Source organism: Dryobates pubescens, chromosome 23 (genome assembly GCF_014839835.1).
Source record: "Dryobates pubescens isolate bDryPub1 chromosome 23, bDryPub1.pri, whole genome shotgun sequence".
Taxonomy (NCBI): domain Eukaryota; kingdom Metazoa; phylum Chordata; class Aves; order Piciformes; family Picidae; genus Dryobates; species Dryobates pubescens.
In genome coordinates this window covers 11500368-11519167 of record NC_071634.1, presented here as the reverse complement: position 1 = coordinate 11519167, position 18800 = coordinate 11500368, and the positions used below count along the sequence as shown (strand labels likewise).

The window sequence follows — 18800 nt, the reverse complement described above, 5'->3', positions numbered from 1 at the left end:
ACAAGGGAAACCTGTAACCCTGAAACTAGGACCCCTCCATTAGCCCCACCCCATGCCGATAGGCTTCGAAGGTAGTGATTCGCAGTTATCCTCCGTTTCCCGGCCCTTCCGTTGCGATCGCCGCAGCAGACCCCTCTCCGCCGGGGCGACATGGATGGAAAACCAGCCCGGCCGCTACCCCTAGCCTCCCCCGCTCCTCGGCGGCGGCAGAGCTGCTACCGGGCCGCATGATCTAGCTTCCCACCGCCGCTGCCTGCCCTCTCGCCCCGCACCTCAGCCGCCACTTCCAACGGCTGCCCAACGCAGCACATGCAGCCGCCGCCGCCGCCCAGCCCCCTTCCTCCCGCCCGGCTCCGCCGCTCTGCGCCTGCGCGGCCCCTCCGTGGAAGCGGAAGCGGAAACAGAAGCAGAGGGGGCGGAAGTGTCCGGCTGAGGCTGATGGTGGGGCCGGGAAAGCGGCCGGGTGGCCGCGCGGAGATGGAGTTGGGAGGTGGCCGGAGCTGGTAAGCACTGGGCTGAGCCGGGCCGTTTCCTTCTCCTCGTCCGCTCTCCCCGCCTCTGCCCGGCCGCCGCGTTCCCGCCGCGGGCTGTGTGTGGGTTGCGGTCGCGTCCTTCCACCGCGGCGGATGGCGCTCGGCCTGCTCTCAGCGCCGTTTCCCGGGCAGCTTCTCGGATTCTGCTACCGCTCGCTCTGCTCCGGGCCGCGGCGTCTCCGCGCCTTCCCGCGGTGCTGCCTTGTTGCCTGCTCACGGGTCAAAGTCTGTGTTTCCTAAGGTGCCCGTTCTTGTCGTCTGAGACAAATCCTTTCTCTGTCCCCCCTGTTTGTGCTGCCCCTCGAGTCAGCTTTAGCTAGACCGGGCTCAGGGGAGCTTGAAATTACAGTTTGAGCATAAATGGTGGTGTTTGAAAGTCTGAATTCGCAAGTTGTTAGAGTACTGTCAGGATGCTGTGGTGGGAGAGAGCAATTATATGGCGAGCAGATGTGGTTTCTCTTGTTGTTAGGTCTCGTAAAAGGCGTAAGAATAAACAGGAAAAAAGTATGCTAGCCCACCTTAGTACAACAGTGAATCACACTGGGAATCACAGGATAACAAACTAAAAACCTTTAGTGATTATGAGAGTGGAGAACGGGGACAATTACTTTCTTGTGGTGTTTAACTTAAGGTAGTATTAGTGCCTCATTCATTAGTTAGAAGAATGGAAGCTCTAATTGTCCTAATAGCTGTAATTTTCCTTTCAAATTACAAGTGTGCAGGGGAAGAGTTTTGCCTTCAAAGAAAGTATAGGCTTGAATGTAAAAGTGTTGTGTGGGAATGTATTCCCTTCAACCTGTTAAGTGATTTTTATGTTGTATTAAAAAACATAATAACCATACTGTCTTGTCTAATTAATTGGTTCTACACAGGAAATGTGCTTACCTACAACAGCAGCAAATATGGCATAACTAATGCTACTACAACATTTCCTCTTTTTGGTTTGGAGGGTGAAGGTTTTAGAGGTTTTCCTCTACCAATACTATTGATTGGGTAGGTATGTGATGGTTTTGCCTTAGAATCTAATTCTTGTACAAATTGTTTGGAGCTTTTTGTGGTTATGGAGTTCAGTTTGTTGGCAATGCCATTTAAAACATTTTTGTGTACACAAAACCTCATTCAAATAATTATTTCCTGTGCATGTTGTGTATCTATTGGTGAGCAGTGCTGTGACTCACCTTTAACCAGAGAAGTGTCATTGGAGCTCACACTGCAGGCGTAAACTTTTGAGCGCTGAAACAAATTGTATAAATGTGCTTTGTATTCTAAATTAATTTTGCCATTTAATATCTAAAATTCATCTCAGCATTTTATTTCATTGTAGGTAACTTAAGTGATTTTCTAGCATGGACACTGTTGCTAGCCATAGTTGTCATCTTCTCCAGCAGCTCCATGAACAGCGCATTCAGGGTCTTCTCTGTGACTGCATGCTGGTGGTTAAAGGTGTCTGCTTCAAAGCACACAAAAATGTATTAGCTGCTTTCAGTCAATATTTCAGGTATGTGACAGGAATTTTTTCTTAAAAAAAAAATGAACTAAATGCTGTTGGTTTAAGTTTCTCCAAGAACAGTTTTGTTTTTTTCTGGTAGCTGCAGACTAAGTATTCTGAGTCAACCAACTTTTGCAAATAGTCCATAAATGCACCACTGCACGTTGGATAGGAAGCCACAGGCAGAGGGGGTGATTTCAAAGCATTAAAAAATAGACAGTGTAAAGGATGATTTGCTTTGGTATATATCCTTTTGAGTGTAGTACTGTAAGGCTAATGTGTGACACATAATTGAGAAGTTTTGAGTTGCTCATCTGCACAAACACAGTAACCTAGATGAACTTGTACAGCATAAATTGTTGTTTCATACCAGTCTGATTAATATGTGTGTGTATTTTTTATTTATTTATTATAAAAGTGTTTGTGAATTAATTGTGTTTGAACACTTGTTTCATTTTACCAGGACCCTTTTCCAGAATTCTTCAGGCCAGAAGAATGACGTCTTTCATTTGGACATTAAAAATGTAGGTGGCATAGGCCAGATCTTGGACTTCATGTACACCTCTCACCTGGATCTTAGCCAGGACAATGTGCAAGCTATGTTGGATATTGCGCAGTGTCTCCAAGTGCAAAATGTGCTGAACATCTGCCACACCTTTTTAAAATCTTCCACAGCTGTAGAGCAACCATCCAGCATGCCTTGTAACAGCGTGTTTTCACTGCAGAATACTTTGACTGCAGATACCAGCTGTGCCAGTGACAGCTATGGAACGAGCCTGTTGCATGAGTGCTCCTCTGACACGCAGGCTACTAAAGCCTTGGACGACCGCCATTCTCACGCATCCCACTCTGTTAATCTTCATGCACCCTCGGGTGACATGCAGAAACAACCACAAGACTCCTTAGATGGCAACTGCACAGAACTTCCATATAAACAACCAAATTACTATTACAAACTACGCAACTTCTACAGTAAACACTTCTATAAGCAGAATGCTTGCTCTAATCATGAGAGAGGAGCAGAACAACCCTTTTCTTACAGCACAACTACAGAAATAAATGCAGTAGAGAGTAATTCTTGTACTGTCAATCACTCTGAGTGTATTCTGGAAACCTCTGATCATTTGCCATCAAACTTTCTGGTTCAGTCTGTGAATGAAGGTGCACCAGAGCAAGATGCAGAGAGCACTCCTCTGCAGCCCAGCAAACAGATGCGGCTGAAAAAGGCAATACACCTCAAAAAGTTAAACTTTCTGAGATCTCAGAAATCTGCAGAACAGCCACCTGAGCCTACAAAAGATGACACTAGAGTAACAGGAGTAATTGAATCTGCAAATGAAAGTACCATGGACATGACAAATGTTACAGGTAACGAGGAAAAAGAAGCTGAAGATTTAGTGAATTCTGAGAATTTTGAACAAACTATTGAAATGGAAAGATCACAAGGTCCTTTGGATCAAGAAGGGCAATCACAGACTCTCCAGTTACAGAGGCAATATACTTGTGAATTATGTGGGAAGGCTTTCAAACATCCAAGCAATTTGGAGCTCCATAAAAGGTCTCATACAGGTACAGTTATCAGTAACTTGTTCTGCAGAGTGAATGGCTAAAGAGGACTTCTGGTAGTACCTCTTGATTCAGAGATGCTGGTTGAGGGTCTGCTTTCAAAAGACAGCCTTGTTTTTTTGTAAAAAGGAATAATTGTACAAGAATAAAGACTGCATTGAGTCTAGCTGAGAGTTCTAGTAAAGATTTCTCTTTCATATTTGTTTAGGGTTCTTTTTCACTGAACCTTGTGTGACACTTCAATGAAAATTCCATTTTTGTCTTGCACTTAGAAGAGGCAATTCTAAGTCAGCTTATCAGATGGCCCAGAAGCCAGTCTGGTAATGGTGAAAAGTGCAAATGAATAGAAGACAATACTGCAAGTGTTCTAGATGACCTCACTTCTCTCATCATATATATATTCCAAGATACAAGTGATGAGGGCTTGGTGCTTCCTTCTCTTTGACCTGTAGAAATATGCTCTATACTCTCTTCCTACTCTAAAGAACTTTTCTTTGCATTTACCTAGAGAGTAATGCTCTTACAGGCAAGTAGTCTGCAGAGTGAATTTTGATTTCATTTGTTCTAAAAACTCACAGCTGATGCTATTTTTAAACAATAGATTTGTTTCTAAGTATTTTTGTAGTGATAAACAAGACCTAGCCTAACTTTGAATTAACTAATTTGTTCCATTTAACCAATATGTTTTATTACTTCTACAACTTTAGGTAGCTTTTTTCAAAGAGCTTTTAAGAAAAGAGTTTGAGTTTCTAAGAAGTCCCAGCTGAAGAGAGAATGAAGTCAGTAGTATGTGAGTTTGTGCTAGAGAATCTGTGTAAGAGAGAGACCCTAACTATGAGAAATCAACCCACCACACCCTCCCTTAGGCATCTCAGTCCTTGGAAGAAATCTGGATTTTGTAAGTTTAGGTGCCCATGAACTACCTGTTTTTTTTCAAGAGTGTGTTGCCCTGAGTGATAGGCCTAATTATCATAGATTTCTGATTCTACTCATTTAAAACATGAGCTACAAAGTTTAGTTTGCCTTTCCTAAGGTATTGTGACTTAAAGGTCAGGGAAGTAGACAAGGTACTGTGCTTTGTAGAAGCAAGAGGCTATAGCCTCTGTACAGGTGTTTTACAGCTGAGTTTTTTCTTTAGCTGCAGCATGGCCAGCAAATGCTTACAAGTGTTGGAAATGGAAAAAGAGGATAAGGGTTCCAGTAGCATTGCAGGGTTATTTGTGTGTTGCAATAAATGTTTGTTTTCATTTGAGGTCTGCGTACTTAAGACATGTTTCTACTCCACTTAAACTCTGGTAGATGTTGTTTCACATTCCATAACACTGCTTTTCATGAGCTAACCTGATGCATTGTGTAAGAAAAGCTATCCTAGACCTGGTTTTGTTGCGGCTGCTGTCCTTCTCTACTGGAACAAATATATATTGGATTCAAGAATTCCATCCTGCTTTTCATATACTGTCTTCTACCAACAGCACTCAAAAGTCCAGTCTTGGATGGTACTTAATGTGGCATGAACCTTGTTGTATAGAAGTGCTAAACTGACAGTTCAAGAGCAGGAGTTTAACAAATAATAAGCACCTCAAAGAAGGATGGGAAAACTGAGACAAGAGTGTGACTAGATAGGCCTGTTTGGGTCATGTTAATTCATTTTTAAATAACCAACTAGTGGAAAATTGCAGTGTATAAGTGGGTAGGATCTGTAGCTGCTACATATCTGTACCATTAATATCAGGTATACTGGTAGTTAAGTAATGTGTACGCTAAAAGCCATTTCCATTCGTCTGCCACTTCAGAAAGCACAGCAAATAGCTTGCTAATGAATTTTACTCAAAAAGATTAATTTTCTAGAACTGAGCAAAAGGGTTGGCAGGCATGTAAGTACTACAGTGCTCACTGAAAGCCCTCCAAATCTGGCTTTACTGAAGAGATGAAGGAAACAAGTTACTAAAAGGCAATTTTCACACTGGCAAGATCATTTTTAACCCAGAAATGACAGCTCCTTCAACACAAGTGTTGTGGCAGGCTGGCTGTCAAAAAAAAAAAAAAAAAAGGGCAACAAACAAACAAAAAAACCACCCACAAGTGAAATTCTCTGTCCCTGAACACGTTTAATGTGGTTTACAGGTTAACATAGCTGCATTAATGAGTTCTCTCTGTGAAGGACAGGCATACCGTGCTCAGCCTAAGGCATTGTCCTGGGATGTCCGGCTGTTTCACTTGTAGTGCTAGGAGATAAAAGAATCCCTAAGTAGCTTTATTGCACTGACCTTTCGATTTTTGACTTGACCAAATGCTAAAATTTGGTTTTTATTACATTGACCTGTCTGGGGGGGCGGAAAAAAAAGGAAGTAAGAATATTTGCCTTACACAGGTCTTACCTGCCCAGGAACATCTGTGTGTTGGTTTATTTAAAAAAATGAATTTAAAAAATTCAGCAAACATCTCAAAATCCTTAACCCTGTGGAAGAAGAACTCTTGGCAGGATGGAATACAACAGGAGCAGAGCTACACTGTTGTGTAATACGTTGTTGATCAGCTTTTTTGTTCTGAGCATTGCCTGACCAAGTTACCAGCATTTCATGTCTTAGTGGATGATGTCTTCAGGATCACTGCTTCTTTCTGCCTTCATGCCGTTCGCCTCTGGAGCGGGCACACCACTGCTTTGATCCCACTAATGTGCACTTCATCTCTTCCTGTATAGTGTTGAACAAGAAAGATGTAGCAGAAGACAGAAAACACAAGGCAGTCCAAGAGTTTAAAAGTGAAGTCCCTGGAGTTGTCTTAATTGTAACTTAGTTACTGCTGTTCTCCAAATTTTCTCTATTGCTATTGATCCAGCCTTGGTCTTTGAGAAGATCACTGTTCTCAAATAAGGGTTTTAGGTTTGGACTTCAATGACAAAAGTCATATGATAATTATTCTGTTATCATAGAAAAAAGATAAGAATGGACCTCTGTAGGTCATCTAGTCCAACCCTCTGCTTAAGGCAGGTCAAATTAGATCAAATTAGATTGGGTGGTTTTGCTCATGAAATTGGATAGTCAGGTTATGGTTGTCTTCAAGGACAGAGATCCCACAACTCCTTCAAGCAGCCAGTTCCAATGTTTGACCAGCCTCATGGATTAAAAGATTCATTTTCTATACCTAATTGGAATTTTTCATTATATAAATCCTGTCACCTCTTATCCTATCACTGTATACCTCCACGGATGACCTGATAGTGTCTGTCTTTCCATTGTGGGTAGACAGAAGTAAGGATTCCTGTTTGCCTTCTCTTCCTAAGGCCTCACCAGTGATTGGTAGAAAAGAATCATCTTCAGCTTACTAGCTGTGCTCTTGATGAGCCTATAGGAAACAACTAGCTTCACTTCACCTGAGGGATGCTACAACACTGAGTAATTTTAGTAGTTCTGCTAGAATTTGTTCTTAGAATAGTCTGTTCAATATGCCTGGTGGTCTGGAATTTTATGCAGGTGCAGAATTGTTCTCCAGAAAATCACTTTGGTGTTTCTTTTCAGACAAAACTCTTTTGCTTTTTCTTTACCATGGGGAAAAACCTCTCCAAGTCTTTGTATATCAGTACAGTCACAGCGAGGCTGCATGCAGCCTACAGCAATGGTTTTGAGGAAGTTCAGCCTCCCAATTCCCTCCCTCCCTCCCTCCCTCTCAACTTACTTCGGGGTGGATTCTTGTTCAGATAACTGTTCTGTCAACAGTAGCTTTTCTTTTTTGTGTAGGTAGAAATTGCTGCTAGTGGTTTTCACCCTCCACTTCAGGTTACCTTGATGCTTTTACAGTTGTCAGCTGCCACAGATCTGTCTCCCTGTCGGGTTTGTTTATATTTATATGTTGTCAGTACCAGAAGTTTTAGTGTTTTGCAAATACAAAGGCATAATGAAATCAAACCTTAGTGCTCTAGTTATTGGTTTCTTTAACTGAATAAAAGTTTTCTTGACATTACTGTGAGATTTCCATTCTTCATTAAGTAGAGGTAGCAGATAAGGCTTCAGGTTGTCAAACTAACTGCAAGATTGCTGTCTGTGAAGCTACATAGCTGTGTATGTATACTCTATGCTTTAAAATCTTCGAGGGTTGCGTTTAGCCTTGAATCCTGAAATATGCTGAAAGAACATCACCTGCAGTTGGCAGCAGGAAAGGAAAATGGAACCTCAACATCTGGATAGTGTGGATGTTGCTTGTAACACTTCCAGGGATGGAAGAAGAATATTAATGTAGAGAATCCTTGCTGGAGGAGAAGGCTACCCCAAAAACTTAACAAAACAACAAAACAAACCCAAATCTGTAGAAGTCTTTAGACAGGTTTTTGAATCAGCACCAAGATGAAACACAATGTAAGATCCCTTTTTCTTTCTGAAAATATCTGCATTCAAAATCACAAGGATTTGCATTCATTTGCTTCCCTGTACCTGTGGGCCAGATTATATGTCCTTTAATATCAGACTCATGAAAAATACAAGCCTGACTAACATTGCATTAAGTGAAATTTGAGCATTAGTGGTCTAAAAATTATGGAAGATGTACAGAGGATTTTTTTATCCACAGTGTAGTAACTAGGAAACCAAGAACTAGGGAAAAAAAAATCACCTTATGAAATACTGTTGAGGAGAAGTAATTAGAAAAAATAACTGTCTCAAGTTGGCAGCTGGGGAATTGAAGTATAGTGCAGTCACATTCTAGATTAAGAGTTATTTTGAGAGGCTTATGGGGGCTGCACTTTTTAGTAGGGCTGCTCATATGTTTTTGGAGATTCAAGAATACCAGCTTTATATGTGTGAATTCAGAATTTGGGGGCAAAACACTTTGGTTAAGTATCAGGTACTCATACAGGATGGCAGGTATTGGCTGGAAGCGAAGGGCTGTGTGCTGATCAGGTAGATGTATGGTGCACATTGAACAGAGAACAGAATCCTACCAAATTGGCTTCTCTGCATTCCTTATTCTTTTTAAGAGTGGGCCTTTGGGTGTGCAAGTGGAAGAGTTGGTGCATTTCCCACAGATCTGTTCTTGTTGGACCTTGTCATCTATTCTTTTCTTCCTGTTTAAGAAGAAACAAAAGAGTATTTCGAAAGAAGTTACAGAATGTTCACACTTGTATCAAAACTCTTCTGTTGAACTTGGTTTGAAAGGTAAATTCTGTTTCTGAGCAAGTCTGCCTTTCAAGCTTAACAGTAAATACTGTATTTCCCTCTCGAGTTTCCCCTTAAATAGCTGGGTAAGTGTCATTTGGGGGCTATTTTTATGTTTCCATTACATGCTTTGAAAGGAAGTGTGCCAACTTAAAAACATTTGTATTCTGTTGCAACTACTAGAAGTTCTGTTTCTTCTCCTTTTAGGTGAGAAACCTTTTGAATGTAACATTTGTGGGAAACACTTCTCACAGGTGGGAATATTTTATATTATGGTACTTACAGTTGAAATGCATCTCTGTGTAGATTCTAAAAACCTGGTTTTAAGATTATATATATTTTTTTTTGTTGTTGTTCAAAGACAGACTTCACTTTAGGGGTGAAATTTTAAAATGCCTTATTTGAAAAGAACATGTTAAATGCTTCAGATTTCTTTGATACATTTTGTACCTTTGATTTTGCTCTCAGTAGATGTGTTTATGTATTTTGCCTTCAAAGGGGTGTTCAAATATACAGAGCCCCAGCCATATTTAAAATACAGAGAACATTCCTGCTCAGACTGTGCTTTCTCCTCATGCTTGGTGTCTGGGAAAAAAAAAATGCAAGTGAGAATTCTCTGTGATGTAGTATTCAAAACACAGTTTCCTCTTCCTAAACAGCCTAAATTATTAAGCAGAAATTTTTCAGTTTAAAAAAAAAAATCATCTGTATAATTTGGCTTAGTTTCCTTCTGTGAACAACAGCACAATCTGTCAAGTGTCAAAACTCAGCTATGATTTTCTTACAAAGAACCTTTTGTGAAATCCCCTGCTTACAAACAGCCTAATTTACCTCTTAATTAGCCCTCCAGTGCTTGCTTCCTGTTTTGGGTACATTTGTATTTCTCCAAATTTGGTGCCTAGTTGTCCCAGGTTTCCACAATGTCTGTTTCTTTTCTGTTTCCTTGGCTGGAATATGTGTGCCAAAGTACAGGAGACAATAGATGCATATTTTTGCACTAAGATGAAATAATTATTGTTAAATAACTTTGATCTTTCTTGTGGGTCCTGGTTAAAGATTAGAATTCTATGGTGTTTGCCTACCCACCCACCAGTGCTTGTGGTTTTCTTGCTTCAGTTGTGTAATCCAGGGATCTGATGCAGTTGCATCCTCCACTCTGTTAATAATAGGAATATAACACCGTGTCCAGTGAGCAATACTGTTTCCATCATCCTTATCAAGCCATTGTGAGCAAAACTCAATCTGTTTATTAGGCAAAGAAAATGCATTTTCATTTATTTGGGTGGCTGAACTTCTGGTTATTAAAAAAAAAAGACAAGCTGATATCTCATTAATTGCATAATTATTTTCATAATTCACTAATTAGATTCTTCAATGCTATGAAAAGTACTTTGGCAAATGCAGTGGTAATCTGCACCACTACTGTGGGGGAAGTGGGAGTTAAAAAGCTTCATACACCCAGTGTGACAGGCATGACAGACTCCTCATGTAACGTGCACTGCTCTTTAATTAAAAACAAACAAGCAAACAAAAGCACCAACAAAACTGGAAATTTCTGCCTTTTAATTAAAACACCCTTAAACAGCTTCCCTCCTCTCCCCATTATCTCACTTAGCTGAAGGTAAAGTAGGTACATATTGATGGACAATACCAACACATCCAGAATGTGAGCTATAGTATTCAGCTTGTGCTCCAGTTCTTTCTCTGGTCATGAAAGTAAACTTGCCTTCATCTGAGGTACTTGCTTTTGAATTGTGCAAATAAGTAAGGCTCCATCTACCAGAAAGTGAGATGCAAGGGTAATTACTGTTTACTTTTTGCTTAAAAGACCATCTCTGTTCTTGATCTTCTCAGTCTGCCTGCACAGAAATAGTGACTCTTCTTTGACGTAAGCCTTCAAGTTCTGTGCTTTTGAGACAGAGCAGTTGTTGTGCCTGGTAGTCTTGTCTGCACCTGCTAAATGTAACTGATGTGTTGGAATGTGAAACAGAAAGGGAAGTAGGGGAAATTGACATAGAAACTCCTTGTCTGGAACAAATAACCATAAATGTCTTTGATTTTTGGAGAGAAAGATACCTTTTGTATTTCCAAGTCTGCACCTTCCCTTACTGCTGTCATGTAGCCTGTTGCTTTGTGGTTCTTCTCTGGCTGGTGATCCAGAATATATCACATTTTACCTCCTGACATCCTCTTGCAGAGTTTTCTTTTGGGGATCTATATGGATTAGTTCATACACCTTAAAAGCATACCAGTTATGAATGGACTAAGTCTAGCAAACCTCTGTAGTCTCCAAATTTGTGGGGAGTGGTATGCAACCTGCATCAGTGAAAGGATTCTTCTGAGCATTCTTTTTCCTTTCTCTGAAATGTTAACAAATGTCCACTTGTGTTTTTTTCATTGGGATGGCATATTATGGCTTAGCCAAGGTTGTGTACCATCACAAAAGCTTAGGAAGAATAGAAGTTACTGATGTTTTTACATACTTATTTTAACTCAGCACATCTGATAACAAGCTTTTGCCCCCGTTAGGAGGAAGTGACAAAGAAGGAGGCTTGTAACAAAGAATAGGGTCTGCTTCCTGCTCTCTGTAAAATGTCTTGTTCTGGCTAAAAATGCCTGTATGGGAACGATTTTACAGTGATTGTTGTAGTTCAGATTCACCCTCTGTCTTTATCCAGAATACCCTTCAAATGCCTGTGATACGGTTTTGTTTTGTGAGGTGTATAGATATGAAGGTTCTGTCTTCTGTGTGTTTCACTCAGATGTACCTCAACATAAAACTTTGCAAAGCACAAATTGTTCCATGGAGAAGTCAGTTTCGTCTTCTCTGTCCTAAGAAACAGGTGCCTAGTGCCCCTCTTTGAAGAGATTTCAGAATCAGTACATTTGGCCTGAGAGAACAGTGGTTCAGTCACAGTGTTGACTGAAACTTTACAGGGGTTAAAGGAGGCTTCCGGAGTTGAAATGGTGATGCACTTAATATCGTCCTCTGCATCTGTTTGTGTCTGCAGTACCTCAGTTCTGGTGTGTTGTAAGCTCTGATCACAGTGACTGATCATCACAGGTGACTGATTATCTAAAGGAGTCTGAAGAAATGACTGACAGGTCTTATTTTTGATGTCTTGCTGTGATTAAGGAGGACATGACAATCTCTGCATCCCCAGTTTTCTTTCCTGGTTGAATGCACTTAGTGTTCCTTTAATGTACTTAGATAAAACAGGCAGTTAGCCAACAAGGAGAACAGAAGGGTTAAAAAACAACTGTGGAAGGAGGCACTGTTTATGGAACATCTGCAGCTGTTCTATCCAGACTAGCTGTATCTTGTGCTTTGAGAACTGGCCTCTCCATGAGTTAGCTATTCAGAAGCACCAATGGCTTTGAAAACCTTTTCAAACCTCAAAAAGTTGGAGTAAGTGGGGTGGTTTTGTGTAGTCATTACTTGGTTTGCCAGCTAGACTGGCATGATTTTTAAAAGGATTGGGAAAGGAAAGAATAAAAATCAGTCATTAGTAATCCCATTTGTTAATTTCTGTACTGTCTGTTCTGCTTTCTTTTTATATGAGTAAGTATTTATAGGTTCAGAGCACTTGGCTCTGAGTATCTTATGATTGAAAAATGTTTGCCCTATTCTTTTCTTTTGAGCCTCCTGGTAGATGAAGTCAGAAATCCTTACGTATTGTATTTGTAGGACTGGGAATATGAGACTAATGTGAACCATGTTACTGTCAAGTTTTCTTCTTCACTGACATCTAGATAGTGTAATTTTCACTTATAATTGGATCTGTTTTCAGCTATAGGTATTTCTTTTTCCTTAGCACTTGTCTTCCCGTCCTCTTCCCGTCCTCTTCCCGTCCTCTTCCCGTCCTCTTCCCGTCCTCTTCCCGTCCTCTTCCCGTCCTCTTCCCGTCCTCTTCCCGTCCTCTTCCCGTCCTCTTCCCGTCCTCTTCCCGTCCTCTTCCCGTCCTCTTCCCGTCCTCTTCCCGTCCTCTTCCCGTCCTCTTCCCGTCCTCTTCCCGTCCTCTTCCCGTCCTCTTCCCTTCCTCTTCCCTTCCTCTTCCCTTCCTCTTCCCTTCCTCTTCCCTTCCTCTTCCCTTCCTCTTCCCTTCCTCTTCCCTTCCTCTTCCCTTCCTCTTCCCTTCCTCTTCCCTTCCTCTTCCCTTCCTCTTCCCTTCCTCTTCCCTTCCTCTTCCCTTCCTCTTCCCTTCCTCTTCCCTTCCTCTTCCCTTCCTCTTCCCTTCCTCTTCCCTTCCTCTTCCCTTCCTCTTCCCTTCCTCTTCCCTTCCTCTTCCCTTCCTCTTCCCTTCCTCTTCCCTTCCTCTTCCCTTCCTCTTCCCTTCCTCTTCCCTTCCTCTTCCCTTCCTCTTCCCTTCCTCTTCCCTTCCTCTTCCCTTCCTCTTCCCTTCCTCTTCCCTTCCTCTTCCCTTCCTCTTCCCTTCCTCTTCCCTTCCTCTTCCCTTCCTCTTCCCTTCCTCTTCCCTTCCTCTTCCCTTCCTCTTCCCTTCCTCTTCCCTTCCTCTTCCCTTCCTCTTCCCTTCCTCTTCCCTTCCTCTTCCCTTCCTCTTCCCTTCCTCTTCCCTTCCTCTTCCCTTCCTCTTCCCTTCCTCTTCCCTTCCTCTTCCCTTCCTCTTCCCTTCCTCTTCCCTTCCTCTTCCCTTCCTCTTCCCTTCCTCTTCCCTTCCTCTTCCCTTCCTCTTCCCTTCCTCTTCCCTTCCTCTTCCCTTCCTCTTCCCTTCCTCTTCCCTTCCTCTTCCCTTCCTCTTCCCTTCCTCTTCCCAGTACATGGTAGTCTGTCTTTACTAGATAAGATGTTTTATGGTCTCGCTGCCTCAGAATTAGGAATGAAGAACCAGTCTCATAGTTGCTATTGTCTTTTTATCTGTATACAACAGGCTAGGTCAATTTAAATGTTTACATTACTGTCCCTTCAGGCAGGTAATCTCCAGACACATTTACGTCGACATTCCGGAGAGAAGCCATACATTTGTGAAATCTGTGGGAAAAGGTGAGTGGAATTGTTCATCTTAGTAAAGGTAACATGGTCAAACTTGCTTATGTTTCTTTAATCCTTATGATAAATGAAGGGCCAAGAGCTAAGGCAGTGTGCTGCTCAATTCTGTTTAAAATGCATTGGATTTAAATGTGTACTAATGGAATTAAAATACAGAAATCTTTGCAGGTGGCAAAGCTTCAGTAGTAAGATAAACATGTCACCACACTGATATTTTGTCCTCTTAATTTATTGTATATTGGTATCTTTAGCTAAGAATACCCTAGTGTGTGTATCTTGAGCAGTGTGGGTTTGTAGCTTTCAATTTCATTGTTTTCCTCCATTTTTTTGGCATTATCATTTGTGTTACATTTCATGGGAATTATGACATATGGGAAACTTGATAGATTTAATCTAAGCATTACATATTTCTGTTTTCTCCTACCAGGTGGGAGAAAATACCTTAATTTAGGCGTTGCAGTCATACTTTAAGTTAAATGCAGAATAAATCAGTAACATTAATGGTGAAATGGGATTTCTTTTTCTTCCTAGCATAAATTTAACTGGCCATGGCCAGCATCAGAATGTTTGTCTTATGCAGCCCTTTATCTGTATTGTAGGCTTTAATCTTTGCTCAGAACATCAGGCATTTGTTGTAGTTGATTTCCACATGCCCCTCAGTTTGGGAGATTAAAGGTCTTGCCAAGACAGTAATGGAGTTTCCCTGTTGTGTTACAGATTTGCTGCTTCTGGTGATGTTCAGCGTCATATTATTATTCACTCCGGAGAAAAGCCTCATCTGTGTGATATCTGTGGCAGAGGTATGTAAGAACCAGTTTCTGCCTCTGAAGTTGTTTTGATTGGAACTTGAGGAGTCATTTTAATCCGTGTCTGTCATATATTTCCAGGATTCAGTAACTTCAGTAATTTGAAGGAGCACAAAAAGACTCATACAGCAGATAAAGTATTCACCTGTGACGAATGTGGGAAGTCATTCAACATGCAACGAAAATTAGTGAAGCACAGAATTAGGCACACTGGAGAGAGACCATACAGCTGCTCAGCATGTGGTGAGATTTACTGTGCATAGCTTGGTCATGTCTCTGCTTTTTTACATGATAGGTCAGCGGAATAACAATGAAACAAAACAATTCTAAATTGAAATGATAGAATGGCTTGCACTGGAAGAGACCTCCAGAGGTCTCTAGTCCACCCTGTGAAGTCAGCAGTGACAGTTTCCACTAGATCAGGTTGTTCACAGCCTTGTCAAGCCTGACCTTTAGATATCTTCAGGGATGGACCCTCAGCTACCTCCCTGGGCAACCTGTTGCAGTGTTCCACCACCCTCATGGTGCAGGACTTGTTCCTAACATCCAATCTAAATCTCCTCTAATATCAGATCATTGCTCCTCATCCTATCACTACAGGCCTTTGTAAACAGTCACTCTGCAGCCTTCTTGTAGGCCTCCTTCAGGTACTGGAAGGCTTGCTGTTAGGTCTCCCTGGAGCCTTCTCTTCTCCATGCTGAACCCCAGCTCCCTCATCCTGTCTCATAGGAGAGGTGTCTTGCACAATTCATAGTCTTTCATTTGTAGTATTAAACTCCTTTAATTGTTGTAAGTAAGTTAAAGAGTGAATTTCAGTTGGAGGCTCTATAAAGGAAATAAGATTAATCAACATTGTATATGTAGATCTTTGTTAGATCTGCTGATATTAGCTGCTTCAAAAAATGATATATTTTTCAGTATAGTCCTTTCTGATGGAAAGGTTTGGCATCACATGTGTATCAAGGGAGGTTTGTTTTGGCTTTTTCCAACTGAATACTGTTTGAATTTAGCTGCATTTAACCATAGAATGTGATAATAACAACCTTCTGCTACATTGCTTCAACCTCTGGAATAAAATCAAAACTTGATCAATGCTTCATGCCAGAGAACACCCACTTTGAAAATCTGCTACATAGGTCATACTTCCTTGTGGTCTGAAAATGGCTCTTTGATCAGTGATTCATCCTTGTAGAACACAGTTCTCACAAATTACACTGTCTGCCCTTATCTCCTGTGTTACTTAGCATCCTGCATACTGCTTACTTTTCTGCCCTTAAGTGCTATTTTGGTATCATTTCATCCACGTTCTGAGGAATCAGCTTTGGAGGATATGATAACATCCAATTACAGTATGTTTTATTTCTAATGTCTTGAGGCACAAGAAAAGCTAATATTATCAGGAGGAGGAAATACAGACATGCAGGATATGAAAGTATAAATGGTCGTGTCACTGTCATTAAAACAGCCTTATTTTCATCTTGTCTTGTAGTGGCCATGTGATTATTTTTCATGTTAGCCAGGTTATCTTGTGCTGAGCAGGCAAAAATTGTGCAGAGGATCTGATCAAGCGTTAAGAAACCATTCACCTCATACAAACAATCCACATGTATTATCCCAGTAGTTTGCAATCTTAGTGTTTAATGGCTTTTCTGAGGAGAAGCTGCTGCAGTAGAATAAAAAGTACGATGGTGAAAATTGAGACCGAAGTTTTACTGGGCTTTCAGGTAGTACAGCTCATTTTGGTTGCTAGCTGTCCACACACACACACAAAATATCTTTAACTAAGGTAAAATGAATAAAAAATCACAAATAGAATCGTACAGTGGCTTAAGTTGGAAGAGACTTTAGATATGTACTCCAACCTCCCTGCCATGGGCAGGGATACCTCTCAACTACACTTAGCTGCCCAAGGCCTCGATCCAACCTGGCCTTGAACACCCCCAGGGAGGATGCATCTGCAACGTCCATGGGCAGCATATTTTGCAGCCTCGCCACCCTCATACTGAAGAACCTCTTCCTAAGATCAGTCTAAACCTATTCTCCCTCAGCTTTAAAACCATAGCCCCTTGTCCTACCACTAGACACCCTTATGAAAAGTCCTTCTCCAGCCTTCCTGTAGGATCTCTTCAGGTATTGGAAGGCAGCAATAAGGTCCCCCCATGGCTTTTTCTTCTCTGGGCTCAACAAGGCCAACTCACTCAGCCTATCCTTATAGCAGAGGTGTTCCAGCTTATTTCTGCTGTCTTAACGAATGACTCATGCAGCAGAAATTATCCTTCCTGGTCTTTTACACTTTGCCTGGTTCAGCCTCAGATAGTGGTGCCTTTTTTTCCTTGCAGTATGGTAATTGAGCTTACTTGAGCCTGTGGTTCTGAAAACAGGCAAATAGTAGAACATTTTATTGGATTCTAGTATTTATAGCAATGAAAACTGAAGTATTTTGAGACCTTTTCTGGCTGGAATACAAAAAATAAACTGCTGCATTACATTAGCTTGAAGTTAACCAAAAAATGCATTGTCAGCACTTTAAGAATAGTTTGTTGGTAATGAACAAAGCGTTACTTTGCATGATGCAGTTCTCACTGCATTATTTAGCAGCTTAGCAGCAGATTGTTTTTCCAGACAAATGAAATTAATTATTTGAATTTCTTTATTTTTTTCCTCCTTTATTTATTTTTTCCTCCTTTATTTATTTTTTCCTCCTTTATTTATTTTTTCCTCCTTTATTTATATTTTTTTCCTCCTTTATTTATATTTTTTTCTTCCTTTATTTATATTTTTTTCCTCCTTTATATTTTTTTTCCCATCTGAGGACTGATCAAACTGAGAGCGCTCACAGCTTCCAAATACTAATGGATATTCTCATCTCTGGGGACAAAACCTAAAGCACTGGAAAACACAAGTTAGAAAGTCAGATCAAGAAGAAGGAGGAAAGTCATGCAGTTGTGAAAACAGATGGAACTTGTTTGAACCTCTTCTAGACAACTAAAGTACCATGACTGGGACATACCACACCCCGTCACTTGATGTTTTCTCTAATTAAAACATGTTTATGCACTTGTGTTAAGAATGAGATCTTCATCTGCTGCTTCTGTCTTGCAGGGAAATGTTTTGCAGGCTCCGGTGACCTGCGCAGACACGTGAGGACTCACACGGGAGAAAAACCCTACACCTGTGAGACTTGTAACAAGTGCTTCACGCGCTCCGCTGTGCTGCGGCGGCACAAGAAAATGCATTGTAAAGCCACTGAGGAAGGGCCGAACACACTAGATGAACTTACTCAAGGGACTGAAACTTCTGACCTTGACAAGTCTCAGAGTTCTGACTCTTTTGGCCCAGAAATGTCTGTTCCGTTGTTACCAGCATCTGTTAAATTTCCCGTTCGTCCGGCTGCAAATGCCACAAACTTTGACAGTTCTGCAGAGTCTTACTGTAAGCTGAGGTCCATGATTCAACAGCACGACTCAGCAAACCAACAGAAACTGAATGTGGATTCTGCTAAACTCCCAAAAGCTCAGGCAGAGCAAACTCCAGCAGCACCACCATATGCTTATGCAGATGTAGATGTGTCTTCTGCTGAAGAGCCCTTGCAGTCTGATAGCATTCCCATGATTCGCTCCTCCATGGTTAGCTTGGACAGTCACTGTGGCGATCCACTAGGCAGTCGAACAGCATCTGCTGTGTACAAGAGTAATGAAGGACCCTTCTTCTCCAGCATGACCCTCTGGGGTTTAGCTATGAAGACCTTGCAGAATGAAAGCGAATTGGAACAATGAGGGCTCAGGTGACTGCGTCATGCATTTAGCATTTCATGCTAAAGTGATTGTGGTTGCACTGCAGCATAGAGAGATCAGAGGTAGTGTTTAAGCTAATAGCTTGGATACTGGTAGAAATCAAGGTACGCATGCCCAGAGCCCGCTGTAGGCTGCCTTTACAGTGCTTCTCAGCAAAGTTCAGGTCTAGTTTCAGGGACCTTTGTTATTCTGTGACTGCAGCATGGTATGAATAACAGCAGCAGATTCAACTCAGTCCATGGCAACCATGTAGCTCATTTGTTGCAGTGATTTACTAAAATTTTCCATTTACTAAATTTACCATTTAGCTTGGTATTTGTGACCTGATAATGGAAGACAGGAAGGCCCAATGCCTAATTGCATTATAGGGATGCAATTCCAAGGTCGTCAGAGTTGTGTAAGGGGTGTAGATATGAAAAGAGGAAAACACCTGACAAATCCATAATGAACCTGAGTT

At 41.3% G+C, this 18800-nt stretch overlaps 1 protein-coding gene across 1 annotated transcript; it reads left to right on the top strand.

Annotated features, from left to right (window-relative positions):
* Positions 1–395: 395 nt before the first annotated feature.
* Positions 396–18461, top strand: ZBTB49 (zinc finger and BTB domain containing 49). The gene is made up of 8 exons (XM_054172212.1): positions 396–503; positions 1858–2031; positions 2486–3591; positions 8943–8989; positions 13664–13737; positions 14461–14543; positions 14631–14792; positions 17652–18461. Exons 2-8 carry the CDS (start codon positions 1880–1882, stop codon positions 18323–18325), a joined length of 2298 nt encoding a protein of 765 aa, XP_054028187.1. The 5' UTR covers positions 396–503; positions 1858–1879; the 3' UTR covers positions 18326–18461.
* The last annotated feature ends 339 nt before the right edge of the window (positions 18462–18800 follow it).

Excerpts from the sequence above, each read along its gene's own strand:
- ZBTB49 (XM_054172212.1), top strand. The coding sequence starts at position 1,880 with ATGGACACTGTTGCTAGCCATAGTTGTCATCTTCTCCAGCAGCTCCAT. Across the intron at positions 3,592-8,942 it reads CCATAAAAGGTCTCATACAG|GTGAGAAACCTTTTGAATGT; the intron begins GTACAGTTATCA and ends TTCTCCTTTTAG. Across the intron at positions 14,793-17,651 it reads ATACAGCTGCTCAGCATGTG|GGAAATGTTTTGCAGGCTCC; the intron begins GTGAGATTTACT and ends TCTGTCTTGCAG.